The 11096-nt window shown below is 33.6% G+C and overlaps 1 protein-coding gene across 1 annotated transcript; it reads right to left on the reverse strand.

The window, feature by feature from the left end:
• Positions 1-4644: 4644 nt before the first annotated feature.
• On the reverse strand, positions 4645-5574 carry Olfr1016 (olfactory receptor 1016). The gene has a single exon (NM_001011758.2). It carries the CDS (start codon positions 5572-5574, stop codon positions 4645-4647), a length of 930 nt encoding a protein of 309 aa, NP_001011758.2.
• Between the last annotated feature and the right edge of the window lie 5522 nt (positions 5575-11096).

Consider the following 11096-nt stretch of genomic DNA (forward strand, 5'->3'; position numbering starts at 1 on the left):
AGGGGATATAACTGAGAAACTTGCTACAATGCTACAAAGATCAAAAACTCAGGTGACAGCAGATGCTGGCGAGGATGTGGAGAAAGGGGAACACTCCTCCATTGTTGGTGGGATTGCAAGCTTGTACAACCACTCTGGAAATCAGTCTGGCGGTTCCTCAGAAAATTGGACATAGTACTACCGGAGGATCCCACAATACCTCTCCTGGGCATATATCCAGAAGATGTCCTAACCGGTAAGAAGAACACATGCTCCACTATGTTCATAGCAGCCTTGTTTATAATAGCCAGAAGCTGGAAAGAACCCAGATGCCCCTCAACAGAGGAATGGATACAGAAAATGTGGTACATTTACACAATGGAATACTACTCAGCTATTTAAAAAAATGAATTTATGAAATTCCTAGGCAAATGGATGGACCTGGAGGGTATCATCCTGAGTGAAGTAACCCAATCACAAAGGAACTCGCACAATATGTACTCACTGATAAGTGGATATTAGCCCAGAAACTTAGGATACCCAAGATATAAGATACCGCTTGCCAAACGCATGAAATTCAAGAAGAACGAAGACCAAAGTGTGGACACTTTACCCTTTCTTAGAAATGGGAACAAAACACCCATGGAAGGAGTTACAGAGAAAAAATTTGGAGCTGTGACGAAAGGATGGACCATCTAGTGATTGCCATATGCAGGGATCCATCCCATAATCAGCTTCCAAATGCTGACACCATTGCATACACTAGCAAGATTTTGCTGAAAGGGCTCTCTCTTGTGAGACTATGCCGGGGCCTAGAAAACACAGAAGTGGATGATCACAGTCAGCTATTGGATGGATCACACGGCCCCCAATGGAGGAGCTAGAGAAATTACCCAAGGAGCTAAAGGGAACTGCAACCCTATAGGTGGAACAACAATATGAACTAACCAGTACCCGGGAGCTCTTGTCTTTAGCTGCATATGTATCAAAAGATGGCCTAGTCGGCCATCACTGCAAAGAGAGGCCCATTGGACTTGCAAACTTTATATGCCCCAGTGCAGGGGAACACCAGGGCCAAAAGGGGCGAGTGGGTGGGTAGGGGTTTGGGGGGGTGGGTATGGGGGACCTTTGGGATAGCATTGAAAATGTAAATGAGGAAAATACCTAATCAAAAAAAATCACAGATAAGTGCAGAGAACTGAAAAAAAATATTGGATTATTTGATTTGTGGAAAAAAAAAGAAAGTTTTATTGTGAAAAATGGAAGTACATAGCAATGGCATTTCCTTCAAGGAGGAAAGGGAAGAGAGAAATTTAATTATAGTACAATATCAATAGTGAAATAATAAATAGAATAATTTCATGTACTAAAATACACAGGGTTTGTCTGATTAAGAAGAGGCCAGCTGTTTTACAGAGTGAGTTCCAGGACAGCCAGGACTACACAGAGAAATCCTGTCTCAAAACAAACAAACAAACAAACAAACAAAACCCCCAAAACAAAAACAAAAAAAAAACAACCTAACAAAAAGAATACATTAATGAAAAAAGACTACAGGTTTGAAAGATAGCAAGAAGGGTTAAATAGGAATGTTTGTAGGTAGAAAGGGAAGATGAAAGATATTAGTATACTATAATCTCAAAAAAATCAAAGAAATAACTTTAAAAGGAATAACTGGAGGTTTATTGACATGATAATTCTGTTGGTCTTTGGATTGGAAAAGCAAAGGGCCTTAGACTGCTGGGCACTTTTTCAAAAGCTTTACATTGTTGCTCATTTTTGTGTAGTGACTGTCAAATGTAAGAGGGCATAATTTAGAAGATTGAGGGAAGTACTAAAAGCTTTTAGTGTGTGCTTATAATCTGAGTCCTAATTGTATTATGTTTATATTCATAATTTTTTAAAAAATCCATTCAATGATAACCAGGGAGCTCCCTCCACTCTATCTCTCTGGTCCATAGCAGCCAACTTTGCCAGCTGGGGAGTCATTTTATTGGTTTGGATACTCAGATTTTCATGGAGTTTTGGTATTATTCTCTGACAACACAGTTTAATCAGAATGGATATTACTTACAATGAATATATCAATCTTCAGAACATTGCATGATTTTAAATAAATGGATAGAAAGACATATCAAATGGAAACAAAGATAACAGATGTTTAAATTTTGATGCATCCACTGTTCTCTGAGAATCTGATTTATAACAAGTGGATAAATAAAAGCCTATTAGGTCTTCTTTCAAAGTAAATAATTTTTGCTGTTATCAAATCTTATAGTCTTAAATTTTGTATACTGCTCATTTTATGTTCTCTAAATGTTTCTGAACCGTAAGTCATAAGAATACTGTGTCTATGATGGTTTTCCTCACTGTGTATGTATCTTAGGCATACCATAATACCCTGTTCCATACATAGTAATAAAATACTACTACATAAATATTTGTAGGAGGTTACGTAATTAACTAATTAATAAGCAAATTCATAAGTCTTTATGAAATGGCTTCATTCAGAAGGAAAGACATAGAACAGAGTATATACATCACCTCTCCATATGTGAATGTTATATGCATTTTGTATGCATAGCACTATAAACAAGTTAATGTTCCTTAGGAGAGGAAATGAAGTGAGAGCTAGGTTTAGCGCTAATAGTGTTCACTGACTGCCTCTTACCAAACTCTAAGGAATGTTATTACCCAGTCCTAATTTCAGAAATAGTCCAGAGAATATTTGGCAAGGCAAATTTTAAATGAGGTAACCAGTAAGTTGAAGACCCAAATAGAAAGGAGAATTAGTCCATGCCTAAGAGGGCAAATAAGGGGAAATTGGAGGTCAGTACTCTGAACTTCCTGTGGAGCACAAGATGCTCTAGGACTTTAGCAACTTCAATGGTATAAATTGTCACTCTTCATATGTACATTTTCACCACACACAGATATCATTCTGGTTTTATTAAAATCCAAATGAATACTCATTTTTAGTAGAATGTTTAAGTTCAAGAGACTCATGACATAGTAATTCTTCCGAAAATTTTGTGTCATTTTAAAATATTTATTGGATTAAACATTTTATAAGTGAATTCAATTATAATATAAGATGCAAAGTTGAATGAATAATACATGAGTTTAACCATGGTAATAGCAGTAGACATATTAAAGTTGAAGATGGAAAGCTCATGAGGCCTTAACTCTACACAAAGAACAATGGGCAACTGAGAAGTGGGGTGAGCAAAAGAAGTCATTTTCTCCAGGTATACGAGCACACCAATTATTTATACAATATCAAATGGTCAACTCTGAAAACACACACACACACACACACAGATAGGTAGGTAAATAGATAGATAGATAGATAGATAGATAGATAGATAGATAGATAGATAGATAGATAGATAGATAGTATACAGATACAATATACAGAGTGAGCAGTTAGATATTTAGAAATACATATTTATATGTATGCTTTTAACTATTAATGAAAAAACAAGACCAAAAATTTGTAAGAGAGCAATGAGGGAGTACAAGGGAGAATATAGAGGGAGAAAAGATGAGGGGGAAAATGATATAAATATACTGTAATCATGTGGTCACAACTGTTTATAGGCTAACATGAAAATTTCTAATGAAATACATTACTATATACAGTGAATATAAACCAATGAATATGTAAAGAAAATAACAAATTCTAAAAATTAACACACTGAATTTACTAAAATTTGTATATTTGAATATATAGCTATGAAATCTAGCTATATCAAGAATTTAAACGTTGTCACTTGAAAAAGACAAATTTCCTGAAAAGTTTATACTAACATTTTAAATTAGTATAAAATATTCCCCTGAATACTTTATGGTTATCCACATTTCTTATAGAGCATGAAGATCAGTATAGTCTTAGATTTGCTCTAAAAAGTCAGTGCTACTCACATTTTGACTGTGCTTATCTTTCAATTTTCTTAGCTTGTGGTAGATGATCCTGGAGCCAATACTACCTTTCCATGAAGGAAGTAAAAGAACGTATACTTTGCTCAGCCATGCTTACATTATCTAAATATTTTCTGATCCTTATTAGAGAAGGGATTTTGTTTACTTCCAGTCAAATTATTTGAATCAAGTTTCTGTACATAGTGGATTGTGAAATATTGACCCCAAAGTAGTAGACTGGGTATGTATTTTTGATACAAATAAATTTTAAGAATACTTGCTATAATATTTTTATAATAATTTTAGATTTGGAACATGTTTACCTATAGAATGGTATATATTTTTAGTTTCACTCATGTAGTTACATAAAAAAATAATTGACACACATTGGTTTATGGGGAATGGAGTAAAATAAACTTAAGATATTCTCATTCAAAATCAATAATTGTGTACATATTGTCTTCATATACTAATCAACCAGATTTTCTGCTACAATAGTGAGCTGTGACTCATCATAGCTAGACAATCAATTGTCGATTTGGAGTTTTCTTTGTAATATAAAGTGATGGACATAACACAAGCCTGTACATGTTAAGTATTACCACATACATTAACCGACTTACTATAGTAGATCTCCTGAAGTGTCATGTGGTGTGGTGGAAATAATTTTATTTATATTTTTGGGGAGATGAACAGCAGCCTTATATCCTTACATGCATAAGCAATTTGCATGCTCTGTGTTTCTCACAAAGGAATGATCTTGAAAAGTTTATTCATAGCCTCTTTCACATCCTTATTCCTCAGGCTGTAGATGAAGGGATTCAACATGGGGAAAACTACTGTGTAAAATGTTGAAACAACTTTGTCTGAATCTAAAGAATATCTGGTACGGGGACGAGAGTAGATGTAGAGAATGGAGCCATAGTACAAAGTCACAGAGATGAGGTGGGAGGAACAGGTAGAGAAGGCCTTCATGCGACCCTGGGTGGAACGGATTCTCAAGATAGTGGCAATTATGAAAATATAGGAGGCTAGGATTAGAGCAATGGGTATCATTACATTGGAGGTCAGTAGGAAGTACATAAGGGTCTGGTATCCTTCCTTGCCACCACAAGCCAGATTCACCAAAGGAAGCAAGTCACAAAAAAAGTCATCAATGACATTGTCATTACAGAAATCAAAGGTAAAAGTTTTCTTGGTGATGATGGAAGAGTTAATAAAGCCACCCATATAAGACGCTGCTACAAAAAATGCACATAATTTCATAGAAATGGCCTGAGAATAAATCAGTGGCTTTGAGATGGCCACATAGCGGTCATAAGCCATAGCAGCCAGCAGGTAACACTCACTGTAGTCCAGTCCCGCAGAGAAGAAGAACTGAGCCACACAGCTAGCAAAGGATATGCTCTTATTTTCAGAGATACATATGGCTAAGATCTTTGGCGTATAGACATTAGACAACCAGAGATCCAGAAAAGACAGATTTCCAATGAAGAAATACATGGGTGTGTGGAGCCTGGAGTCATTGCAGATCAACACAATAAGAGTAATGTTTCCTAACACACTCAATGTGTACATAATGAGAAACATCACAAACAGGACCAATTGTGTGGTAGGGTCAGAGGTGAATCCCAAGAGGATGAACTCAGATACTGTGTGGTTTCCTCTCTCCATGGTTGTAAAGACTCTTATCTTAGAAGACAAAACAGAGAATTGTTTTCCAATGATTGTGCTGAAAAAACATATTAAATGGGTAAATCAGACATTCTCCTGGTAATCATGAAAGTCTTACATGCAACACTTGAAAGATTCATTTAGAAATAAATTTTATTTAGTAGCCAAATAAAACTTCTGGCAAATGTTTTTCATCTGTATTATCATTATCTTAATAACTAGAGAGGTATATTACATTCATCTCTTTTATTATTATTAAATCAGTCCTAATAACCAGACTTATTTCTGAGTAAAATATACAAAGACATGTGTTGATGCACCATGGGAGCTGTCAGAAGCTTATTTCACTACAAATTCAGTATATATAATGACAGAGGGAGAAAGAGAGAGAGAGAGAGAGAGAGAGAGAGAGAGAGAGATCTGACGATCTCAGTAGTATTTAGCATAGCTCTTGATTCTGTCTGTTGGACAACAAACTGTTTGCCTGTTCACCAAGTTCTCATAGCTTTCTGAGTTACTTTTCTATTATTTCACTGCATCTTCTTATTATCAACATTCCAGATTTTGAACCAGAAATGTCTCATGAATTGATCCTTGTGCCTCTTCATCATCACAACCCCATCAGACTTTGTTGAATAACCTCTGATGACTTTAAATGTTTAACACATGTGAATAATTTTTAATGATAAATTTCATGCCTCTTTTCTGCCATATAATTTAGATACTTGGGTTCAAATGCTTACTTAATATGACTAATAGAAAGACCGTTGAGAATCTGAGGAAAAATTTTTGTCTACATAGTCCTTAATATCTCTTCCACTTCATTCTACACTTTTGACAGAGACATTATTCTACACTGTAGCAATTCATTTGGTCACATTTGCTATTGATCTCTAGCTTCAGGTTGTCTCCCATTATTTACTAAAATGGAGGTAGGGCCTACATAGTTTTCCACAGGTACAACATTTGCTTCTTACATGCACACAGCTTTTTAAAATTTCTCAATTATCGTGGAAGTCTTCTTGCTATATCCTACTTCTGTCTTCATCCCAATTGAGTCAGCAAGGCATCCAGAGTGGTTATGTGTAAATATTAGTTTAATATGATGTTCTTTTGTTCTATACACAAGTTATTATTCAACCTATTTTTAGAAATGACCATAATCCTTTCAAACGTTCTGAGGCCCTATGTTTATGCCTGGCACTGACTCTCTGCTCAGAACTGCTATACTTCTTTCCATTTTTACCTATACCCTTTGTCTGTTCTTGAATAACACATACTCAATTCATTCTTAGTTGTTCTTGCCTGTTTTTGGAGTGCTTGTCCTGCTGATATCTTTACAGGTCTAAAATTCATAGTCTCAGACTTTAATACACTCTTAAATGATTTAAAAATATGTTCTGCAAGCAACGCACTGCAATCTCCCCCACCTCCCTGACTTTTCTCCTATCACTTTCTAATCTATTATCACCTGACTACTATCAATTATCTAATCACACATATCCCATTAATTTAACTTTCCTCTGCTTCACTGTAAAATGTAATGTGTGCATAATGTTGACTTTAACTTTTGTTATGATGTTATGACGCATTTATTGTAAAACAGATCACGAAGAGTGAAAACAGTTTTAGCAAAAGGTATAAGTATACAAAGATTTCAGCAGCTTCTGATGAAAGCATCTTGAAACTCCTGGATTCAACCTAAAACTTAATATCTTGAGATTCTAGTTTTCTGTTTTTCATGACAGGTGTCATAGTTGTTATTTTTAAAAAATCATAGTCAGACATTTAGAACAACTTTCCCTGAGTCCAGCACAGTTATTATTTCACATACATGATTTCATTTATTCTTCAGAGACCTGACATTTTATGTCTTTAAATATTAATGGCAATATTTTCAAAAATGATCAGATTGATGTTTGCTAAGTAGCTAACAATAATTCAACAACTTTTTTATTTTTTTATTTTTTTTAAAGAGATCTACTACTTAGTCAAAAAGCCACCCTTTTTCATTAAGTTATCAGTATATTAGTTGCTGGCTGGCTTTGTGGCTCTTTTAGATTTGAATATATTAATCTAGAGGCAAGAGAATAATCCTAAGGGCTAATAGATGTCACAGGTAAGTGTATAAGAGCTTCTAAAAACTGGTCAAACTATGTAATGACAGAATTATATGTATTTCATGTAAAAAGATAACTAGTGATCCTAGACAGATTCTATTATATCCAGTTAAGATAGAGCGCTTACCTGCAACTCTCACATTCAAAACCAACAGTAGATGACAAGGTAGATCCAGGCAACTTATGCATGCTCAGATTCCCTTGAGTATACGATCACTCCCACCTCAGGGGTTCATAACTTTAAAAATGTTTGAAAGGCAATTAAGCAAAATTTGTTTATTTTCTTGTTCAATGCAAAATAAGAAAATGACTAAAATGGTTTAATTTTGTATAAGGAACAAAATTCACTAATTTCAAAAACTCTTGGAAGTATATATTGTAATTATAGTCAATCAATTATGTCTTAAAGAACAAAGTGCAATTATGTTTTGTGCCCAATGCATTTTAAACTTAAACTATGTGTTTGTCCTGATAAAATGATGATGCATTACAGGAAGGTAATAATTTTTTACTTCAATAATTTCAAACAATTCATTAATTTTTATGAAAGTGTCATATAGCTCATGTTCATCTTGAGCTCATTCTGTAATTAAGGATGACTGTGAAATTCTGGTCTTGCTTTCTCCATCACTCATATACTGAAAGTACACCTGTTATTCTGTTTTATGTTATGCTGGAGATGGAACCCAAGATTTCATGAATACAAGATAAAAATTCTACTTACTGACCTGCATTCAGGTTGCAAGGACAGTCTGTGAAACGTTTGCCATGTTGCTTTAGTGGTGAAGCTTTCTCGTTCTGATTTTCTACATAGATATATTTTGTAACAGTGATACCTATTCTTACTTACCTATCACTACTTGAATTTAAAATCATAAGAGAGATGCCTCATTAGGAAATATGAGAATGATGACTAATACTATTTTTCCTTTATAGTAACCTGACGAACTGACTGAGAAAAAATTATCAATTTTGGTACTTTTGTAAGTTTCTACTAATCATTTTGTGATGTTGGATGCTTTCCTATCTACTTATTAATATAATCTTAGTGAGCCATAAATGATCTTGTGGTATAAATATGATGATTCTCATTTTACAGGTTAGTCCTCTGAAACATAACAATGTGATGCAGGCTGCTGGAGAACAAAAGAGTTCAAAGAACTTATCCATCACTGGGTACTTCATGTAACAATACAAATCCATTAGGCAAGTTATTCAAATTAGTTTTGTAGTGGCATGATAGCTGTATAAGTAATTGTTCACACTCTTATTGGATGTGAGACATTCTCTATAAGAATGGTTTCATGCTGGTATTGTAGCCAGGGGTAACCTGTTATAATGCTTTCTTAAATAATCATGTTGTCAGATTCCCTTATTAATATGTATGTTTCTATTTATAGATTTGTACTACTCTTAACTTTGCTTAGAGAAAATTATTTTTGTAGTATATATAGGCTAATGCAGAGACTACAATTGTTCAAGTTCTAAGAAAAGAATTATGCGTTTTCAGATATAGATGGGTAATCTACATCAAATAAACCTTACAGAAGAGTTGTGTCATAGAATATTAGACAAGAAGGATAGGGAGGAAATCTGTGAATCATTGTCTTGTAGTATGGCCTGGCTGATGCACACATCAACTCATAGAAACTATGATTGCCTTCACAAGACTTTCAGAAGATGAAAGATGGATTGGGAGGGGATTCTGTGACCCATCTCCTAGCTGAGAAGCTATTGGCAGCTGGTAGCTTCTTGGAGATAGTTATTTTTCTTTCACGGTTTACCTTCTTGTAAATAGTCTGCATGCCAGTGGATGGCTATACTGTCTTTTGCACATGGACAGTATTAACTGGAGCCAGGGAGTGGCTCCTGCTGCTGCTGCTGCTAATAATAATAATAATAATAATAATAATAATAAACAATAATAATGATATGAAGTTAGATTAATTGGAGAATTTTGATGGGAAATGAATGGAGATTGTTGGGTGAATAAGATAAAAATATATAGCATGTTGAATGAAATTTTCATAGAACAAATAAAAGTATTTCAAAATGATCTAAATTATAAGATATTTTTCAAGGCAAACTTATCAATAACGAATAGCATAACTTTGTTCATGTTTTTCGGGTAATTTATTTGCAACTAAAGTTGTAAAAATCAATACAGAAACTGAAGAAATTGTTATGTTATTTTAATAACTTTCAATGTGAAGAGAATAAAGTATAATGAAGACCACATGTTTGCTTGATGCTAATGACATAAAGTAGGACAGTTCTAGATAAAGTAAAATGCATGATTGGTACCAGATGTTGACATATTTTAGGATTAGCAAGCAAGGGCAAATTCTTCAGGAAGTATGTGGCAAGATAACCATGTGTTGCTACTGGGCGTTCTCTCTACAAGCGTCTTTATAGTAAACTTTGTTTGTAAGATGAAATCGCAACACCTTAATATTCTAAGATGTAAAAAATCCACAGGTGAAACAGTTCAGAAAAATTATTAAGAGTGGAGACCTGCTGTCATATTTTTTAGTTTATTATTTCCTGATTATTGGGTTTATATAAACTTAACTTCTCAGATCTCTCATTTGAGAGAGAATAAATGCAGCTAGTCTTGCTTCAGAGGACCATTATGTCAAGATAAAAATCTATAAAGTGCTTTTCCCTAGGAAACTTACTAGGGTTTCAGTGCAAAGTATCTAAGATTGTTATTATATTAATATTTTCAATGAATGTTAATGTTACATACTTTCCTAAGCTATGTATGTATATTTTAATTTAACAATTATTATGTTAGATTAAAATTGTAATTTTATAGATAAATTAAGTTCAGTATCTTTCTACATATGAATAATATTGTGACAAATCCAACATTTATTTATATATATCCACTTTCTTCCCAACTTTGATATCAACATGTGTAAATGGCATATATATATATATATATGTATATATATATATATATATATATATATATATATATATATACATATATATATATATATATGTGTGTGTGTGTGTGTGTGTGTGTGTGTGTGTATGTATATGTATATGTATATATATACACACACACACATATATATATATACACACACATATATGTATATATGTGCACACATATATGCATACTATATACGTATATTAGAGTGCACAGAACGTAAGGTACTTGCCTTTCTGATTCTAGTTTGTTTTACCTGGTAAAATACCTTATTTTATCTTATCTGTACATTTTGAGGCAAGTGTGGGATTTCATTATTTTGTGGTTAAATAATAATATTCTACTGTGTTTACATAGCATATTTTATTCATCCAATCATGTAATTTGCTTTGATCAAGTCTATCTCTAATTTCTTCCCTATTCCTCCAGAACTATTTTTCCTCAATTTTCTGTATTTTATTTTA

Source organism: Mus musculus, chromosome 2 (assembly GCF_000001635.26).
Source record: "Mus musculus strain C57BL/6J chromosome 2, GRCm38.p6 C57BL/6J".
In the NCBI taxonomy this organism is placed as follows: domain Eukaryota; kingdom Metazoa; phylum Chordata; class Mammalia; order Rodentia; family Muridae; genus Mus; species Mus musculus.

What these genes read in the sequence shown, in the direction of transcription:
- Olfr1016 (NM_001011758.2), bottom strand. Translation starts at nt 5,574, where the DNA reads ATGGAGAGAGGAAACCACACAGTATCTGAGTTCATCCTCTTGGGATTC.